Source organism: Equus caballus, chromosome 14, assembly GCF_041296265.1.
Source record: "Equus caballus isolate H_3958 breed thoroughbred chromosome 14, TB-T2T, whole genome shotgun sequence".
NCBI lineage: Eukaryota > Metazoa > Chordata > Mammalia > Perissodactyla > Equidae > Equus > Equus caballus.
This window is the reverse complement of record NC_091697.1, coordinates 36,449,444-36,473,857: the sequence shown is the minus strand read 5'-3', so window position 1 is coordinate 36,473,857 and position 24,414 is coordinate 36,449,444. Positions and strand designations below refer to the sequence as shown.

Here is a 24,414-nt window from a genome sequence, read left to right as displayed (position 1 = left end):
TGGGCTCTATTCCAGAGCAAACTGTATCAACACTGCCCACCACAATTGATCACGATGGTGGTTGTGTGACACCCTGTTAGTTCTGGCCATCAACTTTCTGTTGGTCTATGGTCTATTTGTTGAGTTTTTGAGGCATTTTACAGGCATCATTAACCTTATCATGTCCAATAATTGCAAAAGTAGGCAAAGTATTGAATGTGTAATTGGAAAGACTTATGATTATGATGGAACTTAAAGTAAAACAATTTTACAGGAGTAGGTACCTATTGGGTGTTTATGGAATATTTCACTCAAGATAAATCTGGTTTTATCCAAGAAAGTGTCTTATCTACATGGTATTTAAAACTATGGATCATAGGAGTTCTGAGTTCACACATGCATCCTCATCAATGAGCCAGGGCACATAACTAATTGACCAGAAGGCTCACTGGGATTAATTAGCATCTGTATGTGAAGAGCTTGGTTCAGACTTGCTGCATGGACGATGGCGTTCTGGAATGGCTATATCCTGGGTTCACAAGTCAGTCACTGCAAGGGGATCTCATTGCTTGGCTGGGGAAATAGTTGGGGCTCTTGGCTCCCCTGTGGGCCAGTGTGGGCACGTGCACATCTAGCTACTGCCGGCAGAGGGCAGCAGTACGCTGTGCGTGTTCAATTTGCATCCGAGATTAGCAAATCCCCAAGGATTTACAAAAAAAAGAAAGTGGGCATCCCAGGACCACCCTAATTTCTTTTCCCTGGGTGTCAACACTGGTCTGAGCAATTGCAAACACAGACCTTTTACATTATGTTGGACTTTGGCTCATCTGAAATAGAGAAATGAATACACAACTAGGAGCTGCCATCACAGACAGGAAGTAACTTTAATTAAATATTGTGAAAGTTGAAAAGTTTTTACAGCTTGAATTTTTGCAAAAAAAAATTATAACAATCTCTACAGTAGTTAGGTTCTCTAACAATTGAACTGTACAGTGTGTGTCTATTCAAAAAGTTTGATAAGAAGGTGAAAGGTTAGTAGATTGAGAGATGACTTCGTTACGCTGCATCCTAGTACAATGTGAGGCCAGGGCATGTTATGCAATCCAGTCATCCAGAAGCTGTATTTTTCCCCCAACACTGAAATCTTAATTTAATTCTCTATTTCGTTTTCCTCTTAAAGCCATATTCTGTATTTAGGGGAACATCGTTTCCTTGTAAAAGTTTTGTGTTGAAGAAAGAGGGTCAGAGGGCCAGAACGTCTTTTCATCTAATCAATATAAATAGAGGCAACAAAACACAAATTGTACATCTTTTAAAGGCTCTTTGGACTTTCAGGAAGAGTTCTAACCACTACACATGGCTGACAGATGGGTGGCGTATGTTGTCAGGGTCTGAGCCGGACACCTCACCGGCTGACCGTTCCTTCACAGTTACGGGGCTCACCAGACAAAATATGGCTTTAAATTGTACACATCTTCAGGCCAGAGCTTACCACACAAATTCAGACCACCTTTCTGAGTACCGAGAAGCAATGCGTCCACCTTGCTTACATTTTCCAGTTTTTTTATTATTATTAATCACCATTATTATTATTTCTCACCATGAAAAATCAGCTTTCCTCCCCTCCCTTCCCCCCCAAACCCCCCTCCCCCACCCGCCCCAACCCATAAAAATCGCACTCTGACAGTCTAGTGAAAACCATTGCAAAATCCATATGGGGGCATGCACAGTTGCAGCATTGTTGTAAATTTCTTGCTCTACTAGAAAAAGTTACATTGTCTTAAGGTAACAAAACAGTTCTTTTGTGCTTTTCCATTTCTTTGTTTTTTTTTTTTCTTTTTTCTTTTTCTTTTTTCTTAGAATGTTAGTGATGACTGACAGTTCTGGTGCACAGTTACAATGTACAAGTGAAATGAATATGATTTGCATTGTTAAGGCATCCAATCTGCTGGTTTATATTTACGTGAAAGACAGAGGAAATATACAAGCAGACTTAAGAAAGAAAGTATGTTCATTGATTTCTATGAAGTTTCTCCCCCGAATTTAATGCACAAAATGCGTCACTCCAAAGGGAGAGATTCCATGCATATTAATAGAGTAAAACAGCATTAGGGTTTTTTTTTTGTAAGCTTCCAAAGCAAAGGATACATTTTTTTTAATCTACAGAACTAAATGCTACAAGAATAATATGCTACTATTTTTTTTGCCATATATTGGAAAAAACTTCTTAACTTACAAATAATACAAAAATAGACAATGGCTTTTGGGTGGAAATAAAAAAATTGAAGCATGGTTTAACAATACTAAAAATAACTATAAATGAAATGTTTAAAAATCACATTGAAACAGCTAAGACAACTGTAGGTGACCAAACAAATGCGCACTTTCACAGAGCAAACATACACAATAAAATAAATTGGGAGTGGGAGGAAAGGAAGAAGGGGAAAGCAATGTACAAATCCCAAAGATAAATACATTATTTATATGGATATTTTACAAAATCCCCGTTAAAACAAAAAGCCTTTTAATTAACTTTGCAAGTATGTGCAAGCTAAAGGTAGTGAGCTTTTTTCTTTGCAAAATATGCAGTAAAATCTTTTTGTGATATTGAAAAACTGTCTTAAGACATTAAAATGTATAAATAGAACAACAACTTTGGCAAAAAATCACAAAAAATCTACAGTATTTATAACTACATACAAAAACACAACAGCAAAGAAAAAATATCAGGCAAATGCATCCTCAGAGCTTTGCTGCATCTTTGCTATTAATTCTTATTTTTAAGAACACTTCCCAGATAATGAGAGCAAAATTCCCATAGAACAGAAAACTATGTTTTGGAGGTCTCAGCCTTCTCCTTTCTCCCGGTTTCCTTTTACTCTTAATTCCAAAGCACTTAACCTGTCGCTTTAATCGCTTACATCACAACGTAAGGGTCGACAAACGATAGAGGTGCTGTCTCTGAATGGCAATTCGGGACTACCTGCTCTGTTGCTTGTGTCAGCTTTGGGAGGATTGGTATGACGTCAGGGTTTAAGATGAGTAAACTTTAAATCTGTAAATGGTGGAGGGGAGGTGGGATTTTGGCTTGATACCTGCAGGGCATAATGTGGAATTCTGTGCCTGGACCCTGTTCCATGAAGTCTCAAAGGAGATTCTCACGCAGTATGTGTGCCACCAAGCTCTCGATTGGCCTTAGGCTTCAGAAGAAGTGGACATAAGTAAAAGAGAGAATATCAGGTTTAAATATGCAGTTTTAACAATCTGTCTAGAGGCACTGGATTTTTGAGTAGAAGGGAAAAATGTGATCACGTACATCACTTTTTAACTTTCCAGCCTGCATTTATTTACACAGTTACTTAAGACAACAATACAAAAGAGATAAATAAGCTTGCACTGCTAAGGGATGGCATGTTAAGTTAGATACTGAAAATGTACTGTCTGAGCTACCTACCATTTGATATGCTTTAAGGCGCAAAAGCCGACCCTTAGTTTTCTAAAAAATCTAACTGGCATTCCTATTCTGTCCCATACGAGCTTTTTTTTTCTTTTTTAACTTTTTTGTAAATATCACCACTTCATTCTCCCTTTACACAGCTTTAAAAACATCATAAATTAAAATGTGGAGTCTTATTTATAGTGTCCCTTGTATACAGCTTTATGGTTTATAAAAGACAAATGACTGCAGAGTTAAGCTTAAAAAAAAAAGAAAAGGAAAAAGTGGATTTGCTTGTATCGACACAGAATAAATATATCCCCCACATACTTGGGAGGTACAACTCTAACCAACACCCTGCACTTGCAGATCTCCTCCAACTTCAGTATTTGCAAGGTCGGTGATATTGTTGGTTTAAAACTCTGCAGTTACTGTGATTCCTCTTAAAAAGGCCTGAGTTAAAAGTTCCGCTCTGGGACTTGTATCACATTACTCTCTGTAGCAGAATCCAACCTCTTCATTAATAAAATTCTTCAAGGCAATTCTTTCACATGGGAGGAACAATCATGCCAGATATCGCTGTGGAAAGAGAAGACAGAGTCAATGGTTTTGCATCCAAACCTCTCACTGAGAAAAAACAAAAAAAGATGGAAAAAACACCCACCCACCACTATGTTAGTTGAATATTAGCCACAAATGTGCTCTCATCTTCCCTGGAATGAGTTTTTTTTTTTAATAGAATATGCATGCACTTTATTAAGAATGATAATATATCATTATTTGTATGTGTTTTTAACAGAACAGAAGATCCTAAACGTCCCTCCAAATCTGATTTCAATTTTAAAACATAACTGGAAAGTTGCATAGTTGGAATACCGCTGGGAAAGTTGCAGCCCCAAACTGCAAAATAGTGAGAATTTTCGATTTGTCACTCTTTTTTCCTCTCTCCTTCACTTCCAAAATATAAAATAAAAAACTAGCCCATCCCAATTGCCAGCAATTTCTACAAAAAAACCCTGGCTCACTCTGTGCTCTGTATTAGCACGAAGCCTGGGTACCATAGCAGCAATCTGAAGGCCTTCGTCTCAATCTTCACGCCTGTGAGAAGGAAACACCAGCTACAGCAGGCACTGTTCACTGGGCAGATAAAGTCGGGAGAAGCCACAGAGGAGGCAGTTTGCATAAAAGTGCAGGATGTCTTCTACACTGCTGCTTCACTCAAGGTTTCTGGAATGATCCAACCATGCCCCTAACAAATTGTAGCCTAGAAAAGCTGGGGTGAAATCTTGGGAAAGGGACGGCTCTTTGGAGCAATCACAAATCTTCCAAATTGTTCAGAGTTAGGCGGCCGCACACAGCGGTATTTACGAGAGCACGGGATCCTGTGGGCCAGCATTCCACCTCTGGCTTTTTCGTTACTATGTTCCCCAGAAGTAGTTGCTTGTCTCCTTAGACTTCTGTCTCCTCAGCTAGAAAATGCAGTTAATCAGTATTTGCAAGGGCCGTGATGTTGTTAGGGTTATTGGAGATTTAAACAAAATAACACATGTGAAGTGCTTGCCCTGGGTTCAGCTCCTAGGAAAGACCTAATAGAGACGAGCTGCTATTATTTCTAACCCATCCCTTCTGCTGCTAAACTAGCTCGGTGACCTTGTGTTAATTGTTTAACTTCCCTAGGCTCTGTCTCCTCTTATATCAAATAGGCACCATCTCATATGGCACACTTCACATGACGGGTGTGAGGAATCAAGGGATGAGTGTGAGAAAACTGAAACAGTGTGGCCACTTTGAGATATGTTGAGATGAGAGCGACGCTTACATCAGGAGCGAGAGGCAGCCATCTTTAGCTCCCAATGATGGTTTAGCATGTTGTCAGACAGAGAGAGAAAGTCATTGCTTTCTTTTTATTGGCAATTCTAAATTTAAATTAATGTTCTTGTCAGTGATGACTGCATCTAGGAAGAGGCCCTCTTCATTCCCAAATCTCATGTCTGGAAGAAAGTGCCTTTCTTTTTTTAAGCGAACCCCAACTACCACCAATCCTGCAGGAGACACGGGGAGGCTAGGTGAGTCTGAGCCCTGGGGCTCCCACACCCTCCTGATCCCCTTCCCCAGTCCTGACATTTTCGATTCAATTAAAAAAAAATGTATTTTGCCAAACACTTTTTCCGTTAATTTTTAAACCCATCTGTATTCACAAGGAAATTTAATCCACATGTTTCTGATTCATTTACACGTAAATCATCCAAATGTTGTTTTGCAAGAGCCGTTTTGCAGTCCAAAAGCTCCTGGAGTCTTTTTCGTAAGCTCTCATAAGCCATTTTTCTTAGAAACAGGAAGTGTCTCTTGCCAAACGCAGACCAACTTAAACCCCCAAAGATCTGGGATCAGTGGGAAATGCAGTCCCCTGAAGATTCAAGTGAGCCCTAGATTTGACTGAAAGAGGGAGCTCGGTATTTCAATCCAAGCCTTAACTTGAGAATTGAAGATTCTGTAGCTCCAAAGGCAAGGAGGGTAGGGGTCTTTGCAGCGTGACAGTTCAGCACGGCTCTGCCTCCTTAAGGAACTTCTCATCCAGGCTGGAGGTGGGTCCAGGCACCCTTATTAAGGCAGGCCTTTCTGTGGGAGTTCTAAGGCCCTGGCAAAAGAAGCAAATCTACTTTGCCTTTCACGAAAATCTACTGTATGCCTGGCATTAAAGGGCAGCCCCCTATAGTACAGCCAGCCATCCAGGCAGTGTCAATATGATACAGAGTGAAGTAGAAAACTGACCAACCTCCTGCTAATGTAGTCAGTGGACCCAGCCAACATTATCAGTTGGGTCCTGAAAACATCCCATTTGGATGGCTAGAAGTAAAAAAAAAAAAAAAAAAAAAAAAAAGGGCAACTAGACTTATGGTAGTGAACACAATCCAGTCTATACAGAGGCTGAAATATAATGATGCACACCTCGAATTTATATAACGTTATAAACCAATGTGAGCTCAAAATAAAAAAGATCTAAGCAGTATTTCGGTACCTGAAAAGTGTGTTAGATTAATTACATTAAACCTCCACTAGGGCCAGATTACAAGGTGTCAGGCAAAGGTGACAGCCGTGCTAGTCTGTAGCTAACAGCTCTTCTTCTGGAACACAAACCCCAGCACCCTGAGGGCCCAGGACAGGGAGAGAGTGAGGGGGGTGCCTGAGTGGGGACTGACGCGACTCTGCCAAAGGCATGTCTCCTTTAGTGCGGGCAGCGAGTCAGCGCCTACCCGACCTGCTGTGCAGGAAGGCCTGCTCACAGCCACCAGGTCCACTGCATTATTTCAACAGAAGGTGGAGATGTGGATTTTTTAAAAGATGAAATAGCCCAGTTTACACATGTTAGCAAATAATTAAAGTTAAAAACACATAAACAAATGAACATATTTCAGGGTGTCAAGGAGGCAGCATTGGTCTGCCCACACTTTCCCACCTTCTCTGCAAGCCTAAGGAAGTCACGGAAACTCTCTCCAGAAGAAGGTCCACACATACTTACACCCAGAATTTTGCATATCTCAGGGGGTTACGGCTCCATAAATCTCATCTGTGACTTCCTAAACTCCCGATGCAGAACCCTTTCTGATGAGTAAATTTGGGAGAAAAAAATTCCCATTCATGGCCTCGGAGCTTAGACACCCCTAAAGAGGTCTTTTCATAAAGAAACCTCACTGCATGACTGCAGGGAAGTTCCCGCGTTGTTAGGAGCTGTTTTTCTTGTATCTGTGCTGCAATCCTCAAGATTACTTATGTGGGTGAGAGGGACGAGTGTTTGAGGCTTGGAATGTTCCAGAAGTGCCACTGGCACACTGACTTGCCCAAGTGGAGCCCATGAAGATTTCCATGAGGACATGACACCCTCAGAGAGCAACATGTGCCAAGACAGCACAAGATCGAGGTGGCTCTGCCATTTTCCCCAGCAGCTGGGTGATCACCTTCTCTGATACAGGCTCAGAAAACCATTGGTTTGAAAAGCAATGCATTTTTAGTATGGTTTCCAATTTTTGATAAGAACAAAGAGAAAAATGGAAAGTTTTGCAGAGCTGGGAGGGTTTGGAGTGAGAGGGTGGAATGCGGTCTTTCTGAAACCATATTACATTTGTGTAATAATTATGAGCTACTCAGAAACAGAACGGGGGGTGAGGGGCAGATCTTGCACAAATTGAACATGTGCATTGAGGAAAAGACAATTCCATGAGACTCACGACCAGACTGCATGATATCCAGAGTCAGGTCGGGCTGGCCAGCCAGAGCTTCAACAAGGTAGGGAAAGAAAACAACCAGTATGTGGGGACAATTTTTGTGAAATCACTCTGGACTTTTGTTTTTAACTTTTCACTGCAGAGACTATACAGGGCATTGTTAAGGTTTAAAATCACTACATTGAGGGTAGGTCCAATGGCATGCTGACAGCCTTCTTGGGGCTGCCTCTCCGTTGGTTAATGAAGTCTTCTGAGGGTTGAAATTGTATAGATCCACGCTCTAGGGCACATAAGCTTTAGGAGAAGGGAGAGGATGTCTCCAGGACAATGGCTGAGCATAGCTGGTGTCTCAAGTCTTTGACCCATGAAAATAGACACACTTGGGGAATCTAGGATCAGGATTTATCAATGACTTTATCTAGATAAGAACAGAAGAAGATTTCTCTTTAAATCCAAAATACAGCTGCATTTTCCAAAGTTTTCATGGGATGTTCATGGGTCTTAACATTTGGAAAAGCGTTTTGTGGGCAAATAAGTTCACAAAACTAAATGGAAGAGTCGTTTTTGTTTAACCACAGGATGTCTCAGAGCCTGTTATAGACATAGCTGCATCGTGGATATCCAAGACAGCGACTCAGTAAGCACTATTTCCTAGATTTGTTTGACCATAACATTTTAATTTTTTTTAACAGAACATCTTGTGAGATTCCAGAAGTGCTGAGATAAGAGTTGCTTTGTCCTAAAAAAATTTCTCAGACATATGGTAAATTGTCCTAGGTTTTATCTACCTGGGATAGAAAGCCAGTTGGAATCAGAGTAGAAATTGTGAATTATAAAATATATGTAAAGAATGGAGCTTATGACTTCCTTGCTCAACCTTATCCCTGCTTCTTGGCACCTGTGCTCCAGGATGCTGAGCGGCTTACTGGTTAGTGCACATGACTCTTTGGCTCAGGTTATCCTAATCCTTCTGCTTAAAATGCCCCCTCCCGCATCTCCCTGTGCCAGAATTCGACTTGCCCTTCATCCAAGATCCAGCTCAACGGCAACCTTCTCCCTGAAGCACTTCTGAATTCGCCCTAGTCTTTCCTTCCTCTGAACTTCCACAGCTTGGTGCCAGTCTCTCCCAGACAGATCCGCTTTCTTTACTGTGGTCATGTTTGCCCTAATACAGGGAAAGTTTGTAAGGCTAGGATTTTGTAGTCCACATGGGCTTGAACCCATAACCCAGTGGCTTGAACATAATATGGCCGTACGGCATAGGGGCTTACACGGCAGTCAGTCTGCCTGGTTTTTAACCCAAGGTTCCCTCTATTTGCTAGCTGTGTAACTCCGAATGACCCATCTTGGCTTTAAGTCTCAGTTTCTGCATCTGTAAAATGGGGACAATAAACAGCCTACATCAAAGGGTGGTTGGGAGGACTACAGGAGATAATGTAGACGCCGGGCTGGGAGCAGGCCCTCACACGTTAGTGGCTATGACCGTGGTCATCACCATCCTGGGAGACTGCAGTGCATATCTCTTGGTGCATAAACATGCATGCAGTCACTAAAGGAGGTTACAAAAGGGCTGCTGGGGAAAGACCTTTAAGAAGTTGGCTTTAAAAAACCAGAATGATGTACAATTAGCAGAGTGGTAGTTGGAGGTAAATAGGCCTTTAAAACACTTAAACAGCCTAACTGTGTCACCCCTAATCTTGTTTATATGGTCAATTTGCTTAACCAACTCTTCCTTCGTCACTTGCCCTGTCTTAATGATCACAATTCTGAACTAGCTGGGTCCAAATGAAGCAGGTGTTACTGTAACAATGAAAAGGAGAAGAAAGAATGAAACACTCAGAGATTCTTACCCCTAATTCTATGATCCACCTAGGTCCTTTTTTAATAGAAAAAGTGGAATTTAGAAAGCTAAAGATGAAGTAATTCTTCAGTTACACGTCTAGGAGCCCACTGTCAGAATGCCATTTTTCTCAAGGGAGACTCCGAGGCCCCAAGCAGGAGCTCCCTAGAAACAACAGTGTAGCCCAACCAAGCCCACGTGGGCCGTGCCTGGCGAGTTTGGTGGTTGGGAGCAGAGCAGGCCAGAAGAAGGACGGCTTAAAGGAAGATGATGCAGTAAATTTGACTTTAATTTCTCTATTCACACCTCCTCCACTGGCATCCCCAAAAGCAGGGACGTTTGGTACACAGCAGTATTGGAAAAACAAACCTCCCTTTTTTTTCTTTTTAATCACGCTGAAGAGTCAGGAACACGGGGTAGGGGAAAGTGCAGAAAGAATCTCCTGTACACATGCTCAATCAGAAGGAAAGGGCAGTGTCGTCCGCAACAGCAAGTCCAGCACAAAGTGTGTCCCTGAGTTACACCTCAGACGCTCCATGCTGTGCGGCTGCCTATTGGAAATGTGATGGAGGCATGGAGACTCAGCTGCTAATCAGAAGCGAGCAACGGTCTCTGTAGTTTTGGAATCAGTGCAGACTTGAGTTAGAAACACTCTAGGGGTGACAAATGCACAAACTCTCAATGTGTCCCTGTCTTGAAGCCATTTCCTCATTACTTAAACACACACACACACATATACCCCTACGCCACCAGATGGTCCCTAAATCCAGGAGATTCTAAAATCTGGGCCAAGTCCCTATTTTCAGTCCCTTCCTGCTCCCTCCTTGGTCCACACAGCATGAAAAGACACAGCCTCGCCTCACTGAAGGGCTGCCCTCTGAAGTCACTGTTGGCCGGTGACACAGCTGCTGACCATCCAAGAGCCGTGGGCCTTTTCTTCTCAAGCACCCCCTCTCTGCTGTTGATTACAAATCCCATTATATCTTGTTCCTCATATCAAATCTGTGTTTAACAAGGGCTGCGACTGGCACCTCAAGAATGGCAGATTTGAGCTTTCCGTATGTTTTAACCTTATTTACATCCATTATAAGTTATGTTTGCTTAAGCATTATATCCCTCGTTTGCCAGCTGGAGGTGTACTGGGGATGACAAAGCATTATTTTTCACTGAAAAAGAGTCAGACTTGCATGAATGGGAGGCTCCCCTTTGTGGGGGTGGGCATTACTATCATCAATAATATTGACCGCAAGGGAGTTCCTCAGTCAGCTTATCTTCCTCTTCCCTTAAGAAGATGGCTTTGCCAGTGCATGTTAGAGGAGGGGCACGGGCATGCTATGGGGCCCCACCTTTGGCTGTGCTGGGCAGATTTCCCAGCAGGTTTCTGAGGAATGGTCTAACGCTCTCCTGGAGTCAGAGAGGCACAGTGATTCGGAGCTCAGGTTCTGGAGTCACATGGTTTGGGTTCAATTTTGCCTCCATCATTACTAGCTGTGTGGCCTTGAGCAAATTGGGCCTTAATCTCCCCATCTATACAATGAGCATAGTAGTGACCTCATAGGGGCTTTAGGAGAATCGATATAAGCTTATATCAATGTAATGTGTCCAGTGCAGAGTACATGTGTACTTAAGTATAAATAAATATACACAGGCTTACACACAAAAACAACAGGCTGCGAAATCCCACACATGTATGCTGTCCTGCTGAGCCTCCTGACCTCCACAGCTGACTGCCATCAGTGAAGATGGGCATGGCTGCCACTGAAGGAAGACACTGTGGGAGCTGTGTAGACTGGGGGTTGGGGGCACAGACCCTGCTGGGGTTTATATTCATCTCCACCATTTACTGGCTATGCTTATGGGCAGGTATTTACTCTCTTTATGCTTCAGTTTCATCATCTGTACAATCGAGATCATAAGAGTCCTCATATTTCATCAGGATGTTGTGAGGATTAAATAAGATGGAGCATACTCAGTGTTTAGCACAGAGTCTGGCATACTCTTCAGTGATCGATAAACGGTAGCTGATTATTTTATTGATCGTATTTCCCTGCCAGCTGCCTTAGGAATCCTGGATACATCCTTTTTACCCACTCTGTGTAACGAAGTGTTTGAGAGATGGAAAGAGGAGATGCATTTCTGAGCCTGAGTTTGAAGCCAGCTTCTCCCACAGAACTTCACAACCTTCGTAACCTCCCTAACCTTTAGTTTTCTCATCTGTAAAGTAGGGGCTATGAGAAGCCAACACACAACTCAGCAGTGGGAGAATGAATGCAGTTGTGCAGGTCAACACCAAAACCCAGTGCCAGCACATAAGAAAATGTAAGAAATGGTGGACCCATTTTAAAAGGGTAGGATTTTTTTCTCAATGAATAGAAAGGTCACATCAACTCTTGGTGACTCTATTATTTCCATATTCCATGATGAGGACGAAATTGAACAATTTTAATATGAACCAGAATACTCTAGTAGCATTTTGGGGTTTCTGGTTCCCAGCAGTAAGTCTTGGGCCTTTGGTCTCTGATGCTGTAACCTCAGGGCTCTGGTTGGGCCATGGCTCACCCACTCCCCATTATCAGCCCCACACATGTTCGCTTTGACATAGGTGACAGGAAGGGAAGGTTGAGTGACCTACTTCAGGAGAAGGCCAGTCCAGGGAAAGACCCTGCAATGGAGAGCTTCCTAGAGTCCACAAAAGACTGGTCTGGTTATGGTGACCACAGGGAATGAGGGAGGAGAAAAGAGAAATGACAGCATTAGTAAGTGGAAACAGTATTCTCATGCAAATCCTGGGCCTGAGCAGAATTGCTGGAGTTGGAAAGAGGACTGCTCAGGAAGCTCCAGCAGAGGACAGATGCACAGGGCCAGGGGCCTGGGGTCAGGGCCGAGGAGAGCGAACACAAAGGAACAGAAGAGACAAGGGCAGAGAGAAGCAGGCAGACCCAAGGCTGATCCCCTCGCAACAATATCGCACCTACTTCTGGCGCTTGGAGGTTGAGGTCAGGGCGTGTGGTGGGCCCAGCTGGGGCCTGCGGCTTACCTTGCAGGCTGTTCCCGTTGGTGCTGGTGCAGGTGGGAGGCGGGGAGGTCTGGGGTCTGACGACTGGCGCGAAAGCACTCTTCTGTTTCACGGCTGAGACCATGTTGGCTGGTGAGAAGGAGAAGATGCCCGAGGAGCTGCTGCAGTTGGAGGGGAGGCTTGTGGAGGAGGCCATGGTGGGGCTGGATGGCACGACTGAGAGGGGCAATGGGAAAGGAGAAATCAGTGCCATTCCTGGCATCCTGAGACAAGGTGGCTCAGATCTGACCTTTACCGGCCACCCTGCTCAGGCCACCCTTCCAGCACAAGCTTTCCCTGAACTCTCGGGATCTTGTCCACTTTCAACATTTGGTACTTGGCATGTGTTACCTTTTGTTGTTGATGATCTTTTATGTGTTTGTTGTGGGCCTACTATGTGCTAGGCAGTGTGCTAGGCACTGGGACATCCTAGGCCAGGAAACAAAAATGCTCTTATAAGGGATAAAGAAGCACAAAATAGCAACAAAGATGAGTATGGCCAACTCTGTGGAGGCAGGGAAAGGGAAGCAAAGAAGCCTTCATGGAGGAGGCATAGAAGCATTCCCTGTAGGGCCTAAACTAAGATTCTACAAAGGGGCTGGGGATACAAGAAACAGGAGAAGGCCACCCTAGGAGGGTGTGGTCACCAATGGAATGAGAGGTGTGGAGAAGAAGGGAGAATTGAGGGCAACACCAGGATTCCAACTCAAGGCACTGGCAGATGGTGGTGTGTAAGTGTCCCTTTCCTCCCCATGAAGCTAGGAGTTCCTCAAGGATTTAACAGCCCCTTAATGCTCCACACCACAGATATAGGTAGGTGGGAGGCCAGATGGATAAACAGACCACTAGGTAGAACATTTGTGGATAATGCAGAACTATAAGTCAAAGTTCCAAATTCTTTTTTTTTTGAGGAAGATTAGCCCTGAGCTAACTACTGCCAGTCCTCCTCTTTTTGCTGAGGAAGCCTGGCCCTGAGCTAACATCCGTGCCCATCTTCCTCTACTTTATACGTGGGATGCCTACCAGAGCATGGCGTGCCAAGCGGTGCCATGTCCGCACCCGGGATCCAAAGCGGCGAACCCTGGGCCGCCGAGAAGCGGAACATGTGAACCTAACCGCCGTGCCACGGGGCTGGCCCAAAGTTCCAAATTCTTTATATCCCCCCATGGAGCTGCACATAAACGTTTGTGAATTAATAAGCAGTAGGATAGGTTCCTTATGTAAATATTCACAGTCTAATAGTAGTGAGGATGTGGATTATCAATGATGGGAGAACCTTGGTAATTCAGAGACAGAGAAAACCTAGCTGCTGGGGACACGAAAGAGTTTGGTGGATATACATGCTCTACCAGCAGCTCCTCTCAGCCTGGCCTTTCATCATTTGCCAGTTGCTAATAATCTCATGGTTCCTTTAGGAGACAGATTTTGCACACAAGAAAGTCCTCTACACTCAAGACTAGTACTTCCATATGCTCACCTCCTATTTCCTCCACCTCCTGGGGAAAAATATGAATCCTGCCCAGTGATTTTCAGGCACTTAATTCAAGTTCTAGGAACTTCCTCCTTACTGTACTATTTTTCACATTTTGTAATAAACATTATACATTGCTTTATCATTCACAAGAATCCTCATGTCTTTTTCACCTTATGTCATAGGCTATGAGGCCAATTACACCCTTTTTACACCTCAGCAAATCGAGCAAGCTGAGACTCAGAAAGTAGTTCAGTGGCATGACCAAGGGCCATAGCTGAAAGCAGTGAAGCCAGGAGCCAAACCCAAATTCAGTGCTCTTTCCACTATACTACCCTGCAAAGGAAACAGATCGCAGGAGAAAAGGCCCCCTTTCCATGAACCCACCAGAGTCCAAACTGCTGTTTCGGTGGCCTTACCCTTGGCCTACTGGCTTTGGAAAGTTAGGGAAGTGGGAATCAACTCGGTCACGGGCAGCAATTGGCATGGAGCCCTGAGCACTACACAGTCCAAAGGCACTGAATGCTTTATGGAGCAGAACACAGAGCCGCCATCCTCAGAGTTTTCACAAACATTTTCTAAACTGTACTTTTTCTTTTAATGAGGCCAGCATTTTTATACATCTCTTAGGATTTGTAAATGTGAAAATACGCTCAATAATAACACCCATTTAAATTGCAAAGCTCCTGCACTGGAGGTTTGATTTTTAAATATTCCTAGACTTGAAATCCTGCTGGTTCACTGAGGAAGGCAATTAATCTCGTTGGCAAATGCGATCATTATGTGTATTTAGAGGTGGGGAGTTTGGAGGGGGGTGGTGAACAGAGGAAGGGGAGAAATATAGTCACGCAGTTCCATTTGTTATAACATTATTAGTTATCAGCCACCACACCAAAAAGTGTGTTCTCCAGTGGAATGTCTTACTTATTTTATTTTTTATTCTGTTCAGAATTTTTCAACATGAGTGGTTTATGAATAATTAAATATTGTGGAGGCAAAAATTCAAATCAGCTGGGCTTTGTGTTTATTGTTTTATTTGCATTTATGCAGATAAAACTGTCCCATCTGAGAGCCTATTTGAGAATTTAATACTATATTTGTGAGCACTGAGGAAATCAATTAATGGAAATTAAATGTTCGAAGTTTCACAGTCTGACAGATGCAATCTCAGGCTGAAGTCGCTGGGTGTCTACACAGGCTCGGGAAGACAGGGCAATCCAAGCCCCTAAATTGAATTGCTACCATAGAGCAATTAGTTTATTGATTTAATTAAGAATGCCACCTTTTAATTTTCAGGTCATGATTGAAACATTTTCTGATTAAGTAGATGGGAGAACACCGAAATGATAGATCCATGAGAAACGATCTTTCGATGAATCAAAATCTAATGTGAAACTGGCCCCAAACACTGACTCTTGAGCAGACAGATCTAATGGATGCAGATCATTTGGGGAATTTTAAATGTTCAACAAGCTCCTGATTCCAAACAAATAAAGTAGAAATATGAAATTGAGCACACAACTAAGCATAAAAACTTACCCAGAAAGTAAAAGGCCTTCCTAAGTATTCCTTTCAGAAATAACTCCTCTCAAAGGCCAAGAATGATCCTTCCTCTTTCAAAAGATTAGCACACTCCATGTTTCCACTATTAGAAACAGCATAATTTTTAAGTTTTTTAGCCAAAACTCTTTTTTTCAAAATCATGAATATTCTTTCATTTAACGACACATCTTCTATCACTCCACAAATGTCTCAGAGTTTGGCCACGTTTTACACAACAGAAGAGTCATCCACATCCACGATGAACGTGGTCATCTATGTAAAAATCCTCAGAGGGAGATCAAGAGATCGTAGAGACACAGCCCATGACGTTTACTATCTAAAGATGCCAGTTCCCTCAGGTTCTTTAGATGCAATCTAAACGCTGTACCAAAAAATCCTTTAAGCTAAACTCGTTTAAGACAGAGACAAGGCATCAAAGAACACTTCTTGTGTATGTGTGTATTGTTTTTCATCTTGCCAGATTTTCGAAAAAGTGAAGTGTGTTTTTTTGATTTGTTAAGTTTGTCTTTTTAACTACACATCAAACATAAAGGGGAAAAAACTCCACACATTAAAAAAAATAAAGGCACCATATTCCTAAAGGGAGGAATTTTAAGTTTTAGACTGTTATTACTATGCTATACTACCAGCGCCACTATCAGGATAGGCTCATTACAGGCATTATGGTATCAAAGTCTCACAACAATTGTATGGGGTGGGTGCTAGTTCCTTCCCCATTTTACAGATGAGAAAAACTGAGGTTTGGAAAAGAGATGAATTTACTCAGGGCCACCAGTCAATAACTGGTAGAAGCAGGAGTCAAACCCGTCTCCCTCTGACTAGAAGCTTGGGTTCTTGCCATGACATCAATACTGCTGCTTTTGGTTGCAGCAAAGTTCTGAGACATGGAGACTGTGGGGAGGAAGGTGAGCAAGGGAGGGCAGAGATTTCTGCTGGAGGCACTGCTGCCTTTAGTATCATCGCCTGGAGCAATGCTCGCAGGGTGGGGACCCTCAGACTGAGGAGACCAGCACAGTGGGCCGCACAGCACAGTACCCAGTTCTTCAAGCGAAAATGTGCTGAAACACAGGACACACATCTCTACTTACTGGCGTAGGGCGAGTTGGCAGCTGAGCCGTTGAGGAAGGTTGGGGAGCCACCCAAATTGGACATGGCAGCAGTGCCGTATCCGTTCATGCTCGTGGTGACGGAGTTATAGTTGGTCTGCTGGGGAGTGGTGCTCGGCACGTACCCGTGTGGCGATACGCTGCTTGAGTTGCGGGTGAAACCTGAGGGTGGGGGCAAAACCAGGGGTGAGGGTGGTGGTGGCATGGGTGGCAATCCTGGAGGACTGGGGAAAGGAAGGTCTCTGTTTCTTGCCCCCTCGCCACATCCCAGACGGAAGGGATTGGGTGATTCATGTGCGTGGGTTGGTGGTGCTAGCTCTGTGATTAAAATGGCAAGCGAGCAAAAGACACATTTCTTAGAAGATCATAAATACTTAGCAGGGCCGTGAAAAGTGGCAATGCAGGGCCTATAAATTATCATTTTGGAGCAGAAATAAATCCCAATCTAAGAGATGTACTCTGGAGTTAACAGGTTCCTCTTCCCTGGGTGAGGATGATGTGCTTTGGCCCCTCAGAACTTTAATTCCAACCCTCTTTGCGATCTGTCATTCATGGTTTATGGTGAAAAGTCAAATGGAGAGATGGCTACAAGCATGTATCCTTTCTAGCCCCCTACACCAGACCACCAGACGTGACAGCTAAAACCAAAATTCTACAAGAGTATTTCAGATACACAAACTAGGAATCTCTCCTTTTGGGAAAAGAAAAATTTTTTATATAAAAATTACTTTGTGCTAAATAAATGGGAGGGGGGTATCTTGAGGTTGGGAAGGGGCAGAGAACTGGGGAGCGACAAGAGCAGACTCCTGACCCTGATTGGTGGCCTGCGACGCCTCAGAGACATTCACTGCCAGTTGTCCACTGAAGGAATTCACGCCCATCATTCCCGCGTGGACCGAGGTGTTAGTGAGGGCCGGGAGCTGGCTGTGGTTGCGGGGCACACTGTACAGGGCCTCTGCAATGTCAGCTGCTCTCTTTAGAATAATTTCCTGAAAAGTAAAAGGAATACCCCCTTTAGCTACCCCAAATCATACTCCTAATAAAACCATTTTTTAAAAAATTTAAAAACCTTTTTTTGTGTGAGGAAGATTGGCCCTGAGCCAACATCAGTTGCCAATCCTCCTCCTTTTGCTTAAGGAAGATAGTCACTGAGCTAACATCTGTGCCCATCTTCCTCTACTTTATGTGGGGTGCCGCCACAGTTTGGCTTGACGAGTGGTGCTGGGTCTGCCCCGGGACCCAAACCAGCGAACCCCAGGCCATCAGGGTGGAGCATGCAAACAATCATTATGCCACTGGGCCGGCCCCTAAAACCATTTTTTGTTTGCTTACATTATGCCAGGCACGGTAGTGCTCAGGGCTTTCCATGGTTAACTGCATTAACTTCTGCAACACTCTCAACAAAACTGTAAGTTTAGTCTCATCATCATCAGGCCCATATCACAAATGGGGGAACTGAGGTGAAGACTTCACTTAAAGACACTCACCCATTTAAGGACCGAGCTGGGCTGCATAACCCTGTCTGTTACCTTAGCCATTCCATAGTATACAGCACCACAGGGTTTCCCTTCTCCACAACAACACACAGGAACTCTGGGCTGACACACACGCAGAGGCTGTAACTCACTCCCCTACTGGAGTTAAGGGCAGGTTGCATGACTACCGTTGTCCCTGAGTATTAGTGGGACTGTGCTCTCAGGACACTGATTCAAGTCAGACAAAAAAGGAGTGAAAGACTTCGCACATTCACAGTTTCCTGAGCAATCTGAACCACATACATGGAGTTGCTCTATGAAATAGAAGCAGATGATAATATTCAGGCCTCGTTATACTTTTTAGGAGAAGAAATTAAACTCCCTTTTTCCTCCTAAATTTGCCTGAAAACCTGAGAGGAATAAAATAAAGCACCGGTAACTCTCTTCGTCGATTATGAAGTACACTCCCACAGAAGATTCATTTTAAATGGCGTACCTTTCCTTGTAAGGAACTGATGCCATAGAAAAGGCAATAAAAGACTTACAAAAGAGAGAAGAATTGAGTAGCCTTGCAACATGTTAGGTCTGAATGACTTATACTCTGAACTCATGCAAGTGACTTTTCTATTTTTCATACTTTTTCATTACAATAAGGAATCCAAGATCTTCCATTGAATGTGAAGCCCTCACGAGTTTGAAACCCAGTACGCTCACCTGGTTGTTGTGTGGCATCCCATATAGCGCTTCTACCAGGTCAGCAGCCCTTTTGAGTATCACTTCCTGTCAAGAGAAAAGCAGATACAATCCTCTGAGTGAAGGCAGGTGGTTGTTATCTTTTCACATGATCGTGTTCCAGTTCTCTCTGGCCATACTTTGCCAATGCACTGCTTGAAAGGCAGTAGCTTGGGAAACCCCAGAATGGCGTTAAATCACCAATTTATCCCTGTTCACATACACACTTAATCGAGTCAAAAGGTGAGCATCATTGGTACTGCAAAATAAAATACATCACTCAATAGTCTGCCATAGGCACGATAAAGCACTCATATGTTTATTGCTGAATACAATTGCGAGGTCATTTACTAGATTACTACAATCGATGTCATTCAGTGCATGTTATGAATCCCTAAGATGTGTTTATTTTGCACTTAATTGCTTATTCCAGGAACCATGACCTTATCAGACAGGTCATTTTCGAGGAATTTCCAATCAATCTTCGGCTACTAGAAGCATGTAGCATTAAACTTCTTTTGTTTATCTCCCTTGTGTGGCAGAGGCATGATAGAAGGGGGTGATGCAGTAAAGCCACACACTGGGGTAACGCACTGTTTGTCAGAGGCTCTTACAAAAGGATTCTCCTGACCCCGGAAGCGCCGTCTGCACCAATTTTCATGATGGGCAGTCTGTTTCTTTTATAGCAATTCTTTGCTATTTCAGTATTGTTTGGCTCTTTCCCCATTTGCTCATTCATTCTCATCCTAGCTGTATGTTCTGCTGTTCATCCCAGTTGAAGGGAAAATGTCTTCCTCTTTCCATTTAGGTGGGCTTCCATATTTAGCTTGCATGCTTGTTTCTAATAATGTATGGCACTCTACAAAAGTGTGCGTAGTGGTCATTTTTTTTTTCATTCTAACCAAAAGGAATCGTTCCCTCTTCATTCTGCCCTAATTTGCTGCTGTTCATTCACACTGGAATGTGAAAAGCAAAGTTATGCTTGACATATGTAAAATGGAGGCTTCTCAGAGAACCAAACATGAAGGCATGGTAGGATTATCTGAGGTGATTTGCAAGATGTATTTACAATTTTTTTGCTGTGCGTAAAGTTTCAAAAAGAAGTTTAACTTTAAATATTTTACACAATAGATCTCTGCATGGAGAAACAGTGCTGTTCAATTTTCATAGACTGTAGATGCTGATCAGAAAATAGGGATATAATTGCATTCATTTTGCTGTCACCATAGCCTCTTCAAAAATCCTTGAACAACTCTTGAAATGACAAGCTTTTAGATACATATTAGCATTTTTCAATTTTAAATTCTCTATAATATAAGATAAAATAGTTGTCATACTGCAGTAACTACTTATGACATACATAATGTCCTAATTCAAAAATGAGGTAGAGGGGTTTTCAGTTCTCAATAAACATTTATGCTTGCCTTAAGCTGCTAGACCCCATTTATAAAACAGTTCAGTTATTTTTCATATAAGGAGTGAAAAGCATTATATAATCAATAGGGTTTGAATCAATACATCTGAAATAATTTCTTTATTTTTTTGATGCAAGCTACAAGATAATTTACCACTTTTTGTTTGCAGTATTGTCTGACCACAGCAGTGAATAATTTACTAAGGTATGGGCACACTAAACCCAATCCCCAGATCGAATTCAGCCTGTGCTGCTTTCACTAAAACCTCATGGCTTTATCTGGCTCTTAGGAAAGATTAAAACAAAACAGGATCAAGTTGGTTTATTTACTAAGATTTGACTTCTTTGGGTCTATGTTCATTTATTTCTTCAAATAAATATTTATGCCAGTGTTTGGGCTTGGCAGAGAAGGTACTTTTCTTTCTTTTCATTTTAGGGGGAAAAAAATACAAGTCTCTCGTTTGTCAAAAGCATGATGAGGTGCAATTAGAAACTGCATTGCAAACTTCAATCTTGGAACACTATCACTGAGGACTTAGAGCATGCTTCTTATTTTAATTAATTTCACAGAACCAGGGAAAAGAGAAGTTCACAATAAACTCAAAGATCTTTCAAGTTTTTGTAAATCTGAAAAAATTCCAACTATTAGTGTGTGCTATATATTTTAGCCTCATACATTTTTGGTGATAAAGTTTTTCAATGCCATAATCCACTTGTTTCTTTTTCTCTGTATTCGGAGTTCTCATCACCGTTTAATCCTTTGAAAATGAAACACATGAATCTTGCTTTCTAAATCTGCATCCTTCTTTGCTCCACAAAGCTGGGACATGCTTTTCCACTAGGCACATTGCCATAGGTGGGTCATCAGACCAGTATCGTTTCAGACAAGCAGTCTTGAGGAGAGTGAACCTGGATTTGCTGTCCTGGAAGTGACTCCCTTAAATGATAGCTCTCCCATTTTAAAATGTCCTTCACCGCAGTATCAACTTTGAGGGTTAAGGGAGAGCCCACATTTGGTTCAGCTTTGCCAGTGTGATTCAGCTTCTATTAGCTATTTCTGCAAAGGGGAAGGAGAAAGGAAATTTCTGGGTCCTCTATGAGTTAGTGCAACAGACCTGCAAGGTGCTTGGATTTCGGTGACCAGAAAATTGCTCTCACCTCCATGTCATTACGCTCCCAGTGAACTAGCCCCCAAGCGTGTTTGTGTTGGGATCTAATATATTGCCTTTCAATCAGAGCTGAGAGCCACTGAACACACAGACAGAACATGACGAGCAGGTCAGGAAAGCAATAAAGATTTTACAGAGCTGTCCAAGGTGCTAAATTTACTCAATAATGGGTTTGGCACCATAGTGTTAACCTCTCATTTACTACCAGTTTGAGGGACTAAATTGAAGTAGCTGACTTCATTTACCTTGAAATGTATATTTTATGACATTATGTAAGTAGATTGAAAGGGCACTGCAGTTTTAACAATTTGAAGGCTAAAGCATGTTTAAGACGAAACTTGAATATTTATTGTATATTGCACTTAAAGTATATAGAACATTAAAATGTATTGATTAAATTTGTAAAAGGCATTATAAAAATGACAGGTAGTATAAAAGATGTATGCCTTTTAAAATCAAATTGATAGTGTATGCTATCTCTTCTGTGGTCACAAGTGTAATTTTTTTCCTGTTTTACATGGTAATTTGAGAAATCTCTAATTTCACATTAGGAAATGATTGAGCCTGGGATTTTAAAAAACAGAAATTTCCCATAAGGGGAAGAGCAAGATGTTTCATATACTCTTTTGTCTATGAAATTGTTCCTAAAGTCTCATTTTTTGAGGTATTAGGAAGGAGCAGAGTATAAGGATCCTTCCATTCTAATATGCAATTTTAATATTTCTGAAAAGAAAGAGTCTTGACTAGTACAAATATGTAATTTTTCAAGGCATTTATTTGTCAGGAGAGATTTTCTCTTCTTTTCATAATGTTTAAAACATCTCTCTGCTTGCAGTTTAAGACATGAGGGTAGAGATTAGACTCTGCCAAGACAATTAATCCTATCCCAGGATTTTAAAAAATATATCCCATTGAGGAATTAAGAAGACAAATACTAGTATCCTAAATATTGAAAAGCCCAAGAGTCTCTTTACAGAGTCAATGCTTATTCTCCAGCCTACATCTTGAGTGGGACTATTTTTCTTTCCACGGCCTTGAATTTCTTCTTTCTTAAATAAACAGAAAATGTTTACTCCTTAAAAACAACTTTTTGCGGATCTATTTCCTCTCACAGTTAAAATATAGCTTCACCTGTTTTGCTATGACCATTGGTTGATCATTCTGTGACTGGGGTTCCACAAAGAAAAATGGGGATAAGCTATACTAAATCTATTTAGAGTCTACAAAAACACTGCAAGACTCAAGGACCAGCGGAGTTCTGAGAAACAGGTCAAGTGTAATCATTATGGGTTTTACTAATGTTCTGGAACCTTTTATAATAAAAATGCTGAGTGGGTTACAAATACAGAGGAAAGATTCGGCTTTACTTCCTATGTTGCAACCCAATCAATTAAGCAAATAATTTTTGAGTTTCTTGTTGTCCCAGTGGTCACACACCAATATTACTCTCCAGTACCTTTCAAGGCATATTATCTTCCCAGAATTAAGGTACAGGGTACTATGAGGATTATAAAAGATTTTCTCCATCATCAGGTCCTACCCTTTTTATCCAATATACTCTCCCTTCACATCTGAAGAGCTGCTCTCTCTTCTGGTTTAGCTGGTCCTCCCTGGCCTAGAAGAAAAACACTGGACTCTTTTCTATCTCCACACCTTCACTCCTTTTGCCTTTCCTTTATTGGGAATGCTGGCATCAATTTGTGCCCATTTACAATGACTTCCCATCCTCTAGAGCCTGGTAACAAAGGTGGTGCGGGTGGTGGTAGAGTAATGATAAAGATAACTGTTGTTTTTTGAAAGTGGAACATTAACTCATTCAGTCTTCCCAAAGAGGTTCTTAAGGTACTGTCTGTATCACCATTTGGCAGATGAGGAAACCAAGGCTTAAAGAGGTCAGCCAACTTTCTCTGAGTTCATGCAACTGACAATTGGCTCAGCAGGGATTCAACCTCAGGCCTGTTAGACATCAGAGCCTGAGCTCTTGAGAATTACATTATTCTACCAGAACTAATTCCACTTTCACTGATAGCCCAGTTCAAAATCTCTCTCATTCCTCCAAAAAATAGTGCTGACTGTGCCACACAGAACAGCACAGAAGGAGATGCTGTGGGGTCGCTCTGCTCTGATTTTAAGCGTGTTAGTCTTCACTCTCCATAACTAGACCGTAGGCCCTTGAGGCCATGGATATGTCTTAATCTCCTTCTCTAAGCCCCAAGCCCAATATTTAGCAAACCACAGGCCTTGAGAAATTCTTGTTGAAGAGTTTAAGACAGTTACTGATTTTAAAAAGGGCATGCTTAATTTATATGATGAAATGACAAAGTCATATATTTGGCATGGTTTATAAAAGCAGAAGACTTAACTTTGGTGTTATATTTGGCTCCAGATTTTTTAATCCAATATATAAATTCCCAAAGGTCAAGATTTGATAACTGTGGGGGTTTTTTATGCCACTTTCTTTTTTTAAATGAATCTCTCTCTCACTCCTGCTGGCTTGTGCTTACATTTTAATTTTGTGATTAATATAATGAATCATGTCAGGTACAGACATTATCTCAAGTTATAAGCTGCTAGCAACATGAAGTTGGCCTTGATGTACATCAGCCTTTTATTAACTGTACTCTTAGGTCCTTAGAAATACTTAGGTACTTGCACACTCTTGGGAACCAGGCATACCGTATCTGATACGCAGCCATGTCTAATTCATCTTTCTTTCTGTTTCATGACAGTAAAATCCCTGAGGATTGTTCACCTTCTATGAGAACCTTCTCTTCAGTGTCTGACCTCAAAGATGTAGCTAATAAGCTCAGACTCACTGGCCACATCTAGCCTTCCAGGGTGAATGGGAGGCTGTCTAACTGTGTAATACTGAGTCCATTTATAAACCTAATTTAATGTTTTGAGTAATTCAAACCCAGATGAGCAGGGGAGATGGCCAGAACTTACTTTCA

General features: G+C 42.1%; 1 protein-coding gene across 8 annotated transcripts in view; it reads right to left on the bottom strand.

Moving 5' to 3' along the window:
- Window positions 1-844: 844 nt before the first annotated feature.
- The window catches only part of EBF1 (EBF transcription factor 1), a 381,503-nt gene continuing 357,933 nt past the window's right edge, over window positions 845-24,414 (bottom strand). For 4 of the 8 annotated variants that reach the window (XM_001503495.6, XM_005599256.4, XM_005599257.4 and 1 more), the window contains exons 12-16: window positions 18,863-18,928; window positions 17,485-17,662; window positions 16,656-16,835; window positions 12,516-12,710; window positions 1,795-3,994 (exon numbers count right to left, since the gene is read on the bottom strand). In XM_001503495.6, coding sequence (XP_001503545.1) covers window positions 3,963-3,994; window positions 12,516-12,710; window positions 16,656-16,835; window positions 17,485-17,662; window positions 18,863-18,928 — 651 coding nt within the window. In that variant the 3' untranslated portion in view covers window positions 1,795-3,962. Of the gene's footprint in view, window positions 3,995-12,012; window positions 12,180-12,515; window positions 12,711-16,655; window positions 16,836-17,484; window positions 17,663-18,862; window positions 18,929-24,414 lie in introns of those variants that run through there. The other 4 variants (XM_003362778.5, XM_023617311.2, XM_023617309.2 and 1 more) reach the window with 4 other exon arrangements.